At 45.5% G+C, this 16,358-nt stretch overlaps 1 protein-coding gene across 1 annotated transcript in view; it reads right to left on the bottom strand.

Annotated features, from left to right (window-relative positions):
* Positions 1–13,833: 13,833 nt before the first annotated feature.
* The window catches only part of PROC (protein C, inactivator of coagulation factors Va and VIIIa), a 28,931-nt gene continuing 26,406 nt past the window's right edge, over positions 13,834–16,358 (bottom strand). Inside the window, exon 9 of the mRNA XM_066589508.1 lies at positions 13,834–14,539. Within this exon, the coding sequence (XP_066445605.1) occupies positions 13,947–14,539 (593 nt within the window). The 3' untranslated portion in view covers positions 13,834–13,946. The remainder of the gene's footprint in view (positions 14,540–16,358) is intronic.

Below are 16,358 nucleotides of genomic sequence, written 5' to 3'. Positions count from 1 at the left end.
TATACCATCATGTTTTTCTATTAAAGGGAACCTGTCATTTCCTTTAAGCACCATAAGCTAAGTTATGGTGCTTATAGAACAGGGAGCGAAGAGTCTAGGGATGTGCTTTTTATTCATATCTTGCTTTTCCGTTCCCGCACTGTCATTGGTGGAAGTCAGCATTAAGTCAGTCAGTTTGACTCTTTTTCTGTTCTGTATGGAAGTGCGCACTGACTGAAGAGAAGAGTCAAGCTGACCATATTTTACCTCGTACATATATGTAATATGGTAATATGGTATTAGGCCCCATTCTGATCAATATATTTAAAAATGACTGCACAGTAAAATAGCAATATTTGCAGATGATATAAAATTATACAAGATAATTAATACAACAGAGGACAATATGCAGCTGCAAAGATAAGCTGGGGGCTTGGGTTGAGAAATGGCAAATGAAGTTCAACATTGATAAATGTAAGGTTATGCACATTGGCAGGAGAAACTGACATGACCAATATACACTAAATGGGAAAAGTCATATGGAAAAAGACCTGGGGGTACTAGTGGACTGCAGACTAACTGGAGCAATTAATGCCAGTCAGCTGCTGCAAAGGCAATTAAAGCCTTGGGGTGCATTAATAGAGGTATAGGGGCTAGGGATGAGAACATTATCCTCCCATTATATAAGGCACTTGTCAGGCCTCACATGGAATACTGCGCACAGTTCTGGACACCGGTGCTCAGGAAAGATGTTACAGTGCTTGAGGGGGTTCAAAGAAGGGCCAGTAAATTAATAAATGGAATGACTGGAATACCCAGAGAGGCTATCAAAATTGGGATTATTTACCCCGGAAAAAAACGGTTAAAGGACGACCAAATAACTATGTATAAATGCATTAGGACTCCCCGCGGGGAATATTGATGCGCAACACGGACTTATGTGCACGCATGTGCTATCTTTTGCATAAGCACGCATTTGCACGCCTGTAAAACACGGACATGTGAACACACCATAGGAAACTAATGGTTCTAATAGACGCGTGGTTATGTGCGCACTGTACGCACATAAACACGCTCGTCTGAATGAGCCCTTACTGGTATGTCATAAAAAACTTTAACCCTTCCACTTTTCAGTATTGTGCGGATTGTGTCTTTTGTAGTTTGTTTGTAATTAAATCCCCAAATCTACTCTGGGTCTAAGTCCTACATCTGGGCAAGAAAAATTTAAAAAGCACATACAGAATGGGAGGAATTAGGCTAAGCAGCAGCACATGTGAAAAAGTCATGTCCTATGAGGAACGGTTAAAGGATCTGGGGATGTTTAGTTTGCAAAAAAGAAGGCTGAGAGGAGACTTAATAGCTGTCTACAAATATCTGAAGGGTTGTCACACTGCAGAGGGATCAGCCCTATTCTCATTTGCACAAGGAAAGACTAGAAGCAATGGCATGAAACTGAAAGGGAGGAAACACAAACTAGATATTAGAAAAAACTTTTTGACAGTGAGGGTGATCAATGAGTGAAACAGGTTACCACGGGAGGTGGCGAGTTCTCCTTTAATGGAAGTGTTCAAACAAAGGCTGGACAAATATCTGTCTGGGATAATTTAGTGAATCCTGCACTGAGCAGGGGGTTTGGACCCGATGACCCTGGAGGTCCCTTCCAACTCTACCATTCTATGATTCTCTATGATTCTATGATAATACAGTGAGTACGATAAAAGGACCCAGCATAAAATAATATATAGATCCAACTAAAAACCAATAGTATCAGGCCATGGTAAAAAATTAAATAACCAGATTAATTACAGAAAATGATAGTAAGTAATTATACGGACAACAACATGCAGGTGGGAAAGGAAGGGAGGGTAAAAAAATCAAGGGCTAAAAAAAAACTGCAGAGGAATCGGGAAAAAATGGAGAATATAGAACCCTGATTCAATACACTCTTTTAGGCCATTAGGGATGAAAACTACATATTGGGTCTATTCAGGATGAGATACAGTCATGGCTCCTGTTGAATAGAGGATCCGAAACCATAGAATCAAAATAATGATCAGAGTATAAGAGACTGTATTTAGCTACTGTGACACTGGTCTATAGCTTAGGTCCCTGGTGACACAAAGTACTTGTTTGGTGAAACTCGTAGGGTGTTTTTGATAATTGGACTACATGTGAGTGTCATAGATTATCATATGAAGTGTATTATAGTCACATGTGAATATTGTTCCTGCCTTATAACAAGGCCATCTTCTTTTTTTTTCCAATTAACTTTTTATGTGTTATAAATCAGATAAACACCTGTTATACATATCTTGGATAAAGTACAATATGGAATAAGTATTGATGATGTAAATACCATATAAACATATACTGTTCGATTCATAAATCTTGAATAGGGCGGATTACAGAATTGAAAGAAATCATAAAAGTAATCTTGTATAAACATAGGAATAATTGTTATACTAGAAAAAAACATATTCATAGTGCATATCAAATAACAAAAATCTTGAAGGAGGAAACAGTGTAAACATATTAGAAATCAACAGATGGTCAGAGGAGGGGATGGAGAGGGGGGGTCAGAAGACATTGTCTAGAGGGAAGCTATTGATCCAGGTTTTCCACATTTTTTATATTTCTGGATTGAATTATTACATAGGGCTAAAAAAATTTCAAAAATACTATGTTTTGAGATTAAACAGATTAGCTCGATTTGAGTGGGCTTGTTTTGTGTACTCCAACATCTTGTTATGAGGAGCTTGGCTCCCAGCAGAATGTGGGCAACCAACGTCTCACAGACTCATAGACTGTCCTGACTGACGGGTGGACAATGTCCATACTAACCAGAAGCAATGCAAACTTTGGGTCTTTTGAGATTGTCACAGCTGTAACTTCCCTAATGAGTGAGAGAACCTTATCCCAAAACGTCGACAGCAATTGGCATCAAGGGCCAATCCACATCTCACTAGTTGTGACATGGTAAAATATCATCTAGTTATCAATTTTGTATGGACCTTTATCAAGGAACCCCCCTTTGACGCCCACTTTGCCAACCTCAGGGCTTTTATCCGGTCCATTAGGGTGACTGTCTCCCCCAGTTCTTTTTCCCAACTAAGTAAGTGACATTTCTGGGACCTCAGAAAACCTCTTTAACATATTTTAACATTTTTATTAATCATTTATATAGTGCATATATACTCCAAGGTTCTCTACAGAGATTGTCATTTATGGACTTGCGGAGCCACAAGCTACACTGTGGCTCCACATGAAAAATTGCCCATGCCCAACCAAGAGGGCAGGTGAAACCCATTAATCGCTTTGGTTAATGTGGCTTAATTTGTAACTAGGCCTGTAGGCAGCCCAGTTAAAATAAAAATTGGTTCAGGTGCAAGTTTCAGAGCTTTATTGAATTGAGAATTGAAACGTATAAACATTGTTTACAAAAGTTATATGATTGAGCCTTGTCGGGCTAAAAAAAATTGCCCGTTCGGCGTGATTACGTGAGGTTTCAGGAGGAGGAGGATGAATATAATACACAGATTGATGAAGCTAAAAGGTCCCCGTTTTTTATGGTGATAGAGAACGATGCTTCCATCCGCGGGTGCAGCCTACGTATTGTTTAGGTATCGCTGCTGTCCACTGGTGGAGAAGAGAACTCTGGGGAAAACCTGGCTTTGTTCATCTTTATGATTGTAAGCCTGTAGGCACTGTCGGTTGACAGGCGGGTACGCTTATCCGTGATGATTCCCCCAGCCGCACTAAACACCCTCTCTGATAAGACGCTAGCCGCAGGACAAGCAAGCACCTCCAGGGCATACAGCGCGAGTTCAGGCCACGTGTCCAGCTTCGACACCCAGTAGTTGTAGGGGGCAGAGGCGTCACGGAGGACGGTCGTGCGATCGGCTACGTACTCCCTCACCATCCTTTTACAGTGCTCCCGCCGACTCAGCCTTGACTGGGGAGCGGTGACACAGTCTTGCTGGGGAGCCAGAAAGCTGTCAAAGGCCTTAGAGAGTGTTCCCCTGCCTGTGCTGTACATGCTGCCTGATCTCCGTGCCTCCCCTGCTACCTGGCCCTCGGAACTGCGCCTTCTGCCACTAGCGCTGTCGGATGGGAATATTACCATCAGTTTGTCCGCCAGGGTCCTGTGGTTTAGCATCACTCTCGAACCCCTTTCCTCTTCGGGTATGAGAGTGGAAAGGTTCTCCTTATACCGTGGGTCGAGCAGTGTGTACACCCAGTAATCCGTGGTGGCCAGAATGAGTATAACGCGAGGGTCACGAGAAAGGCATCCTAACATGAAGTCAGCCATGTGTGCCAGGGTACCTGTACGCCACACATGGCTGTCCTCACTAGGAAGATCACTTTCAGGATCCTCCTCCTCCTCCTCCTCTGGCCATACACGCTGAAAGGATAACAGGCAAGCAGCATGGGTACCCTCAGCAGTGGGCCAAGCTGTCTCTTCCCCCTCCTCCTCATGCTCCCCCTCCTCCTCCTCAACGTGCTGAGATATAGACATGAGGGTGCTCTGACTATCCAGCGACATACTGTCTTCCCCCGACTCCGTTTCCGAGCGCAAAGCGTCTGCCTTTATGCTTTGCAGGGAACATCTCAAGAGGCACAGCAGAGGAATGGTGACGCTAATGATTGCAGCATCGCCGCTCACCATCTGGGTAGACTCCTCAAAGTTTCCAAGGACCTGGCAGATGTCTGCCAACCAGGCCCACTCTTCTGTAAAGAATTGAGGAGGCTGACTTCCACTACGCCGCCCATGTTGGAGTTGGTATTCCACTATAGCTCTACGCTGCTCATAGAGCCTGGCCAAAATGTGGAGCGTAGAGTTCCACCGTGTGGGCACGTCGCACAGCAGTCGGTGCACTGGCAGATTAAACCGATGTTGCAGGGTGCGCTGGGTGGCAGCGTCCGTGTGGGACTTGCGGAAATGTGCGCAGAGCCGGCGCACCTTTCCGAGCAGGTCTGACAAGCGTGGGTAGCTTTTCAGAAAGCGCTGAACCACCAAATTAAAGATGTGGGCCAGGCATGGCACGTGCATGAGGCTGCCGAGCTGCAGAGCTGCCACCAGGTTACGGCCGTTGTCACACACGACCATGCCCGGTTGGAGGACCAGCAGCGAAAGCTAGCGGTCGGTCTGCTCTGTCAGACCCTGCAGCAGTTCGTGGGCCGTGTGCCTCTTCTCTCCTAAGCTGAGTAGTTTCAGCACGGCCTGCTGACGCTTGGCCACCGCTGTGCTGCCACGCCGCGCGACACCGACTGCTGGCGACATGCTGCTGCTGACACATCTTGATTGCGAGACAGAGGTTGCGTAGGAGGAGGAGGGTGGTTTAGTGGAGGAAGCATACACCGCCGCAGATACCAGCACCGAGCTGGGGCCCGCAATTCTGGGGGTGGGTAGGACGTGAGCGGTCCCAGGCTCTGACTCGGTCCCAGCCTCCACTAAATTCACCCAATGTGCCGTCAGGGAGATATAGTGGCCCTGCCCGCCTGTGCTTGTCCACGTGTCCGTTAAGTGGACCTTGGCAGTAACCGCGTTGGTGAGGGCATGTACAATGTTGCGGGAGACATGGTCGTGCAGGGCTGGGACGGCACATCGGGAAAAGTAGTGGCGACTGGGAACCGAGTAGCGCGGGGCCGCCACCGCCATCATGTTTTTTGAAAGCCTCCGTTTCCACAAGCCTATACGGCAGCATCTCCAGGCTGATCAATTTGGCTATGTGCACATTTAACGCTTGAGCGTGCGGGTGCGTGGCTGCGTACTTGCGCTTGCGCTCAAACACTTGCGCTAGCGACGGCTGGACGGTGCACTGAGAGACATTGCTGGATGGGGCCGAGGACAGCGGAGGTGAGAGTGTGGGTGCAGGCCGGGAGACGGTAGTGCCTGTGTCCTGAGAGGGGGGTTGGATCTCAGTGGCAGGTTGGGGCACAGGGGGAGAGGCAGTGGTGCAAACCGGAGGCGGTAAACGGCCTTCGTCCCACCTTGTGGGGTGCTTGGCCATCATATGTCTGCGCATGCTGGTGGTGGTGAGGCTGGTGGTGGTGGCTCCACGGCTGATCTTGGCGCGACAAACCTTGGACACCACTGTTCGTCGGTCGTCTGCACTCTCAGTGAAAAACTGCCAGACCTTTGAGCACCTCGGCCTCTGCAGGGTGGCATGGCGTGAGGGGGCGCTTTGGGAAACAGTTGGTGGATTATTCGGTCTGGCCCTGCCTCTACCCCTGGCCACCGCACTGCCTCTTCCAACCTGCCCTGCTGCTGCACTTGCCTCCCCCTCTGAAGACCTGTCCTCAGTAGGCTTAGCAAACCAGGTGGGGTCAGTCACCTCATCGTCCAGCTGCTCTTCCTCCGAATCCTCTGTGCGCTCCTCCCTCGGACTTACTGCAATTACTACTACCTGAGTGATAGACAACTGTGTCTCATCGTCATCGTCCTCCTCACCCACTGAAAGCTCTTGAGACAGTTGCCGGAAGTCCCCAGCCTCATCCCCCGGACCCCGGGAACTTTCCAAAGGTTGGGCATCGGTCACGACAAACTCCTCCGGTGGGAGAGGAACCATTGCTGCCCATTCTGGGCAGGGGCCCGAGAACAGTTCCTGGGAGTCTGCCTGCTCCTCAGAATGTGTCATTGTAATGGAGTGGGGAGGCTGGGAGGAAGGAGGAGCAGCAGCCAGAGGATTCAGAGTTGCAGCAGTGGACGGCGTAGAACTCTGGGTGGTCGATAGATTGCTGGCTGCACATTCTGCCATCCACGACAGGACCTGCTCACACTGCTCATTTTCTAATAAAGGTCTACCGCATGGACCCATTAATTGTGAGATGAATCTGGGGACGCCAGAAACGTGCCTCTCTCCTAATCCCGCAGCAGTCGGCTGCGATACACTTGGATCAGGAGCTCGGCCTGTGGCCACACCCTGACTTGGGCCTCCGCATCCTCACCTGCGTCCACGTCCTCTAGGCCTACCCCTACCCCTCAGCATGGTGTATTACGAGTAGAGCAGAAACAGAACGCTGTAATTAAATGTGCTGCTTATTGGCCTGTGGTTGGAGGCTGACTTCCATTACAGAACGCACAGCAGAGCCAGGAAACAATTTTGTGCACGCCTGTAGTGAGATGTAGGTGCGTATGACTGAGCTAGTGGAATTCACAGCGCAGAAGCAGTGAAGTGGCCAAAGGCCAGTAGTAGGCCTTAAGTATTTTGCTTCTATTTTTTTAAGTGGTGAGCTGATACAGCAGACAGATACTGTAGGCAGCCTATAATATTATGTATACTGTTTCCCTCTGGCGGGATGACGGCGGTGATGTAACAGAGACAGCAGAGCCAGGAAACAATTTTGCGCACGCCTGCACTGAGACGTAGGTGCGTATGACTGAGCTAGTGGAATTCACAGCGCAGAAGCAGTCAAGTGGCCAAAGGCCAGTAGTAGGCCTTAAGTATTTTGCTTCTATTTTTTTAAATGCTGAGCTGATACAGCAGAAAAAGTGGCAGCATATAGTGATGCACAAAAAAAACTGCGGAACATGGACTCCATACCTTGTTTCATCTGTTTTTTGGCTTGAAAAAGACCTTTACAGGTCGAAACGTCGCCTATTTTTAAACTATGAAACAATAAAGCATGTTCCTTTAGACAAGGAGTTTTTTTTGTGCATCACTATATGCTGCCACCTTTTCTGCTGTACATGTTTCCCCAAGGGGCTTATGTCCATAGCCCTGTTGGTGGCTCTGCATCTATCTAACTAGATTTTTTTCGCTACAGAGAACTAAGATTCTCCTCTATTTAAAAATACAATTTTTCTCTAATTTGCCTCCCCCCTAGTATTTTACTCTGGTGGGGTAGAGTGAGTGCCGTGGTCTTTTGCTTACTACTGCGAGCTGATACAGCAGACAGATACTGTAGGCAGCGTATAATATTATGTATACTGTTTCCCTCTGGTGGGATGACGGCGGTGATGTAACGGAGACAGCAGAGCCAGGAAACAATTTTGCGCAAGCCTGCTGTAACGCTTAGCTGCGTATTAATTAGGACTACTACCCCCAGCAGACAGATTCTGTAGGCAGCGTATAATAGAGACAGCAGAGCCAGGAAACAATTTTGCGCACACCTGCACTGAGACGTAGGTGCGTATGACTGAGCTAGTGGAATTCACAGCGCAGAAGCAGTCAAGTGGCCAAAGGCCAGTAGTAGGCCTTAAAGGAGATGTCCCGAGGCAGCAAGTGGGGTTATACACTTCTGTATGGCCATAATAATGCACTTTGTAATATACATTGTGCATTAATTATGAGCCATACAGAAGTTATAAAAAGTTTTATACTTACCTGCTCCGTTGCTAGCGTCCTCGTCTCCATGGTGCCGACTAATTTTCGGCCTCCGATGGCCAAATTAGCCGCGCTTGCGCAGTCCGGGTCTTCTGTAGTCTTCTATGGAGCCGCTCGTGCCAGAGAGCGGCTCCGTGTAGCTCCGCCCCGTCACGTGCCGATTCCAGCCAATCAGGAGGCTGGAATCGGCAGTGGACCGCACAGAAGAGCTGCGGTCCACGAAGGCAGAGGATCCCGGCGGCCATCTTCAGCAGGTGAGTATGAAGACGCCGGACCGCCGGGATTCAGGTAAGCGCTGTGCGGGTGGGTTTTTTAACCCCTGCATCGGGGTTGTCTCGCGCCGAACGGGGGGGGGGGTTTAAAAAAAAAAAAACCCGTTTCGGCGCGGGACATCTCCTTTAAGTATTTTGCTTCTATTTTTTTAAAATGCTGAGCTGATACAGCAGACAGATACTGTAGGCAGCGTATAATATTACGTATACTGTTTCCCTCTGGTGGGATGACGGCGGTGATGTAACGGAGACAGCAGAGCCAGGAAAGAATTTTGCGCAAGCCTACTGTAACACTTAGCTGCGTATTAATTAGGACTACTACCCCCAGCAGACACGCAGTAAACTGAAGACGGTCACAGGCAGCCCAAATATAGTATTTTTCCCCAATTTTTTTGAAAAAGCCCACTGCCTATATAGCCTGTATATCTCTTTCCCTGCCTCACCAGTACTGGCCCTATATTCTGTACAATGACTGCAGACTGAGGACGCAATGCTCTGCACGCCCGATATACAAAAAAAAAAATTGTGCAACACTGCTAAAAGCAGCCTCAACAGTACTGCACACGGTCAGATGTGGCCCTAAGAAGGACCGTTGGGGTTCTTCAAGCCTAAAATAACTCCTAACGCTCTCCCTACAGCAGCATCAGCAGCACTGTCCCTGATCTCTGTCAGAATGCATCTGTGGCGAGCCGCGGACGGGGCAGATTTAAATACTCGGGTGACACCTGATCTCCCCAGCCACTCACTGCAGGGGGGTGGTATAGGGCTGGAACATCACAGGAGGAAGTTGTAATGCCTTCCATGTCTTTCTATTGGCCAAAAAAGCGCGCAAATGTCTCAGAGATGAAAGTGAAAGTAACTCGAACATCGCGTGGTGCTCGTCTCGAGTAATGAGCATCTCGAACACCCTAATACTCGAACGAGTATCAAGCTCGGATGAGTACGCTCGCTCATCTCTAGTTTTAATGCTTCATTTTGCAACTTAAAGAGTAACCGCACTTTAATTTTTTTCACCTTAAATGTGCAGAATAGGTGATTTTAAACATTTTTGCAATATGTTTTACTAGCATATTCTGTACATTTTTCATAGAAACACCCTATTTAGCTATGCTGCTGGGTGAAGACGGTGCTGAAAAATCTGACTTTAGCTAGCTGCGTAGCTAAACAGGGAGCTCCCATCTGAGCTGTGTGTCAGGACTCGAATCTGGGAGCTCCTTTTCTTCAGGCAGCAGCTCTTCCTTGTGAGCTATCCAGCCCTTTGGATAGCTCCCCTGCATAAATCTGGCTTCATGTTCCTAGCCCCTGTAATCCAGTTCCTGTCTCCTTGTCTGGCTCCGCCCCGTTCTCTTGTTTAGGCACACTATAAAAGCGTGGCCCTGCCATTCAATTAGTGCATGTTTATTGTGCTCAGAGCCCTCACACTTTAAACCAGTTCCTACCTCTACTTGCTCCCTTTAAAAGAAGATTGTCCTTTGTGTACTGACCACTGGCTTGTTCCCAACTACACCTATGCTGAATATTCTGTACTGCATCGCCCTCTTTGTGTACCGACCACTGGCTTCTTCCTGACCACTTCTCTGCTGAATCCTCTATACTTCATCGCCCTATCTGTGTACCAACCTCCGGCTTGCCTGACCAAGTTGCCGGCCCTTGTTGGCTACCACCCGAGACTCCAATCCAGCACCAGAATCGTGACATTGTGCCTGCACTGTTATCTCAAGTGCAGGCACAGTTGCTTATATAGAACAGTATAATAAATGTCCGCCTTTAGTTTTATTACATTGCATTTCTTATAATGTACTTTCATTCATTGTGTAACACAACCCTCATTTTGTCCACACAGCAGTGTCTGGAACTTAATCAGTCCTTCCAGGACCTATCTCCTCCCCTCTAAATTTTGAGGAGAAGAGCAGGCTAAGATAGGAGAGTAGACAGGGTCAGGAGCAGGACTAACCAAGCTACACATTTTATAGCAGTATGCAGTCAGGATGGGCAGCATAAGAGCACTATTATTTTGTGGAAGGCACAATGTCTGGGCATCATTGTTTGTCCAAGACCAGAGGATCGCCATTCAACAATGCTTTCTGTTCCTCTATCAAAGAAGGAAGTGGAGTCTGGTCTATAAAAAGTTGTCCCTTGTTTTGTGTATTGGGGTTGCCTCTATACAGATTGTGAAAGCAGTCCTAGAGAATACTGTGGATGGCTTTAAGGTTGTTTTTCAGAGTACTTTTAGAGTCCTGGATTGCTTGCATATGTGAAAAAGCATATCTCTTTCTTGCCAAGCGAATGAGAAGTTAGCCCACTTTGTTCCCAAAGTGGAGGCATTCCTCCTCATACCTGTTTTTCACTTCTATTATCCTATCTAATCAGAGATCAGAGGGGTTTTTCCACCACCCATTTGTTTTTGGTAGATAGAAAAGAATGTTCTAGAAATGTGGTATAGGTCACTTTGAATGTTTTAATTGTTCATAATGAAGAGAGGCTTTCCGTCTGATAGTGGAGGTATATGCTTTTTTTCTGTCCTAAATAACTACATTGGCAGTGGCCCAAAATAAGAAGGGATTGTCTTTATATTCCCTATTGTCAGCCACCAGCTCTGTAATAATTCCTTAGGGCTAGGTTCATACAAATTATGATGTAAATTTCAGCTCCTCAGTTGAAGGGGGGAAATTTGCGCTGATAATCTGCAGCATAAATTGACATGTGGCAGATTTAAAATTCACAATGATTTTTTTGAAGAGGGGAGGAAAAAACGAAAATGGAAAAGAAAAAGGGGTTGCGTCATTAAGGGGTTAATGACTGTGTTGATGACACTTGCAATCAAAATTATGTAACCCCCTATTGCAATTTAGATTTACAAATTTTTAGCTGTTTGCAAAAAAATCTAAGAACTATTTAAGAAGACTGTCTTCGTCTTTTTGCAGCATTGAGAGCAGCATAAGGTAGTGCCTGTCACTCTGATTATAGTGATATGTCTGCTGTGTAGATCTGTACAAGTAGTTTCAGAAACTTGCATTTTATTAATAGCAACCAGTACCAGCTAGAACTAATCCTACATATTCATGAGCTGCAGCTAATCACAGCCATCTTCCCCTGCAACCAATTGACAGCTTTCTCTCTATGCACAATAATAGTCAGACAGCAGTCAATCACTGGCTGGAGGACAAGGTGGGTGTAGCTAGCCTGCAGCTCATGGGTACTGGTGCATTATATCTCCACCAGCAGAATTGGTGGAGACAAAATGCACACTCACACCAACTCCCACAACTTGGGATTGGCTGGCCACCATAATGGGTGGAGGGAAAGTGCATAGCTCCAACTTCTGATTGGCTGCCCCGTGGCCTGCAAAACCCGACTGCTCCAGTGTGGACTACAGTGACAGCGGTCTCAGCCGCATCAGTCGCAGGGGGAACTGGAGCAGAGATAGCAGTGCGGCGGGGAGAGGTATGCGTTCTGGGTCAGGGGGGGCAGAAGAGCAGATGGCAGTCAGCCAGGGACATGTGTGGGAGCTGATGGGGAGCGTGTGCCTTGGGAGTTCCCTGTCACTTACACTGGCCAACCTATATCTCCACCCAAACATCCGGTGGAGACATAATGCACCAGTACCCAGCTCATGAATATATAGAGGACTATACATTAGTCACTGTAATCAGTGTGCCTGTCACTATGCTGTCCTCAGAGAGGGGTGCAAAAAGAGTCGCTCTAAATAGCTCAACACAACTAATATAACACGTGGTTTCGCCAAATTCAACACAAAATGAAACTTTTAATGACTAGTGTCAGAATTATTCAACCCCCCCTGAATAAATTTAATCAGAAGATCACATGAATGTAGCAGAAAGAGGAAGCTATCACCAACTGCCACCAGATTCCTGAGGAGGCACATTAAGGCACCTACTAAACGCTGGATGTCTTCATACATGAACTCCAAGACGTACACCTCTACTTACCCAAAAGCAAAAGAAAAGTCATCCCCAATATGCTCAAAATGAAATAGTAAGCCACAGACGTTTTGGAAGTCTGTGGAGTGATGAAACAAAACTAGAACTTTTTGGGCCTATGAATCGTTAAGAAGAATAAAAAATACGCTGTAAAGAATGTCCTGCCTACAAAAGTGAAGCATGGCGGTGGCGCGGTGATACTCTAGGATAGGTCATCAATATAAGATCAGTGGGGATCTTCCGTTAGGGACCCCCACCGATCAGCTGTCTGAAGTGGCTGTAATACCCAAATGAGCACCATGGCCACTTCACTATATGCCAGGCACAGAGCATTTCATAGCAGCTCAATCCTCTTAACTGGAACAAGAGGTCACAAGCCTCAGAAGAGGCTACAGGGCTCACCCAAGCATCGTGACCTCTTCAATTAGCTAATCGGCAGGGGTCTGAGTGGTGGACCCACCACTTTAGGATAAGCAATCAATATCTTTACCCTGTAAAATCCTTTTAATGCGTATGCCATATGAGCAGCAGGCCAAACAATGGCAATTGCTTTTCGAATGGGATGTCTAAAGGCCCACTTACACAGAGCGATGATTGCTAAAAAATCGCTAATCGGCGATCGTTTTAGCGATAATCGGTGCGTGTAAATGGGCGCCCATCGTCCGCTTTTCAGGCACTGTTAAATGATCATTAAATTCAAGCTAACCTAAAAATCGTTGTTCACTTTTATCAGTAGTTCTCCACGGGGGAGTGCTGATAGCATTGTTTCCCCATGGAGAACAAAGGATCTGAGTGCAGATAATAGCCTTGGGATATTAACTGCATTCAGGGAAGGCTTCATTTGCACACATAATTAGTATTTAAGTAGCTGAGTAGCTACCTAATACTTTATGCAAAATGATCGCTCAAAGCTGTCGCTCAAACTATCGTTTGAGCGATTTTTGAGTGATTATCGGCTGGTGTAAATGGGCCTTTATAAGCTCAAATAGGACATATGTCCACATACTATACTTTTTGGTTATATATTTTGATACATCGTATCCATACATTTCATAAACAGCTCATTTCAATGGTCACCATATAATACACCATTTTCCACTGCAGGGGAATTGAATACTTGCTGCTGTGTTACCCGCAGGTGATCTTTGGGGGTCACAGGAATGAGAATACCTGCAATCAGCTTTCTTTGGGGACTGCTTCTAATAAAAGAGTGGATTACAAAAAGTGGATAACTTCTTTAATTGACTAACAATTCAGAATACTGAATTTCATTTATAGTTGTTTCTTTTTTTAAAATGCACAAAAACACATATGTTGTATTTATATATTTTAATTGCTTATGCAAGACAATGGTTGCAATAACTGCTATTTGCCGAGTACCATAATGTTATAACCATCGATTACAGAAAATCTTCAGATGTTAGAATTTATGATTTGGTTTCAAGTGACTTCATTTTTTTCAATTCTGCTCCAAAGCTTGTCAGTTCCTGATGTATCCAACGCAGATAATTATTAACCTTGGTATATATTCCAAAATTATCTAACCTCCCACATCCCTCTCCCCAGCTCACCAACCCTATAAGAAACCAAGTGTCTCCAAACTGGGTGATCATTGGCCCCCCACTGTCTCCTAAACAAGCATCTTGATTGTCCCCCAACTTTCCGGCACATAACATATTATCAGTTACACGATTCTGCATAATCTCCAAACACATCTGCTGTGGTGCTATAGGGATTTGTATGTAGCTGAGAATGTTAGTTCGGTTGCGAAACGTTCCATCTTGACTGCCCCAGCCAGTTACAATGGTCTCTGTGCCTTCAAGTGTCAGCTTTGTTTTGGCAAGTTCATAACTTGGTAGACAAATGGGCAACACATATTTGTTAAAGTTAGCTGGTTCACTTAGACGTAGTAGAGCAATATCGTTATCTGAAGTCTCAACTTTGTACTGCGGATGTAGTATGATTTTAGTTACTTGTTTTTGCTGTTCAGTGTCTTCCAGCTTCCGGCGGATATATTCACCTGCAGTGTGATAAGTCCAAGAAGAGAATATGTAAATAGAAAGTATTACCTTCTAAAACCATTGATGTAAAACTGCCATATGCATGAGAAACATGTTGACCAAGATTCCTGATTTTGACTTTTTTTCTTAACTGCCAACCAATTGGGCGTATTGTGTTACATTTATCAGCTCTCAGGCCATAATCTAAAGTTTATGGTACAATATTCTGATTGGCTGTTATAAAATAGTTGTTTTTTTTATTTGTCTCTACTGCTTCAGCTATTTTCTATATGCATGGTTGTATGGTACACATGTCTGTGATTATATCAAACAAAGCCATAAACTGATATGTGTCTGGTGTAAACTTCATGGTTCATTGATGCTCCTGTGTCCAGGCCACATCCAGCAGTTCTGGTATTCTTACTTTCAAAAAATCCTTTTTTTTTGGCAAAATAGCTACATGAGGGCTTGTTTTTTGTGGAACAAATTCTCTTTAAGGGCTCAGTCAGACGAGAGTTTTTTGCACGCTTGTATGTGCGCACAAAACAGCGCATTAACGGATGTGCAGAAAAAAACGCGTGACCGAAGCTTTGTGCTTTCAATGGGGCCACCGCTGCTTTAAATATAAGCACTTCCCTGAAAATCATCCCTAAGTGTAGAAAAATAAATAAATACATTACTCACCCAACAACGCTGTCAGGGCTCCGGCGCTTCTTCTCTCTTGCATCTCCGACACTGCTCTGAAACACTTTCCCTCGGTCACAGCGCTAGAGGCAATGCTCAGCTGTCATTCAATGAATGGCTGAGCGCTGCCTGTGATTGGCTGACCGCTCAGCCAATCAGACCCAGCGCTTTCCCTGGGCGGGGCATGCCAGGGGATGCTGGGGATGCCAGAGAGAAGATGCGCTGAAGCCCGGACAGCGCTGCTAGGTGAGTAATGTTTTCTGTTTTTCTTTTCCTACACCTAGGGATGTTTTTTAGGGAAGGGCTTATATTTAAAGCCCTTCCCCGAAAATCACTGTGGACTCATCGCTTTCAATGGGGCCATCGGCTGCCACGGCAGCCTCATTGAAAGCAATGGGAGGACATTGCATTCCTTTGTCGCAGCTGTCACAGCTGTGGCAGGGGACTCTTTCCTCCCCACAGGGAGTGCCATTATCACTGAAAACTGTGACAGTGCAGTCACAGTGTTCAGTGAAGAGGAGACTCCCCGCGGGGAATATTTACACGTGGATGTCCTATCTTTTTCAGGTGCGCAAATTTGGGCGTCTGTAAAAAACGGACATGTGACCACACCATAGGGAACCAATAGTTCTATCAGACGCGCTTTTTTTTGCACATGTCTGACTTTGCCCTAAGAAATTTTTATTGATTTAATCGAAGTTTAAGAAACATTAAAAAAATGATGTTCATTAAATACAAAGATATTAGTATATAGTATACATACTATAAAATGACAACTCCATCTAATGTTTTTGACATATTCTCAAATTTTCAAATTTCACTCTTATATTAGTTCGTAATATGTTATGCATACACTAATTTGTGAATGAATATGCTGTAAAGGAGAATCTTGTAGGAGAGCAAGAGGGATAGAAGTAAAAAACAAAATGGGAAGAGCATAGAACAGAAGAAAAAAAAATGGGAATAAAGCAGTCATATAAATTTGAAGCAGTACTATAAATTTTGCATTGTGGTCCGTAATATATTCCAATTAAGCAACCTTTTGTGCTATTGTGTGTCCTGGGGTTGTTATCTAATTAGTTGTTACTATATGGTATATAAAACATTGTTGTGCTCTCTGGTGCTAGACCTAATGGACCTGTGTTGTAGAACAAA

This window comes from Eleutherodactylus coqui, chromosome 1 (assembly GCF_035609145.1).
Source record: "Eleutherodactylus coqui strain aEleCoq1 chromosome 1, aEleCoq1.hap1, whole genome shotgun sequence".
NCBI classification, from domain to species: domain Eukaryota; kingdom Metazoa; phylum Chordata; class Amphibia; order Anura; family Eleutherodactylidae; genus Eleutherodactylus; species Eleutherodactylus coqui.
This window is presented reverse-complemented; position numbering and strand designations above follow the sequence as displayed.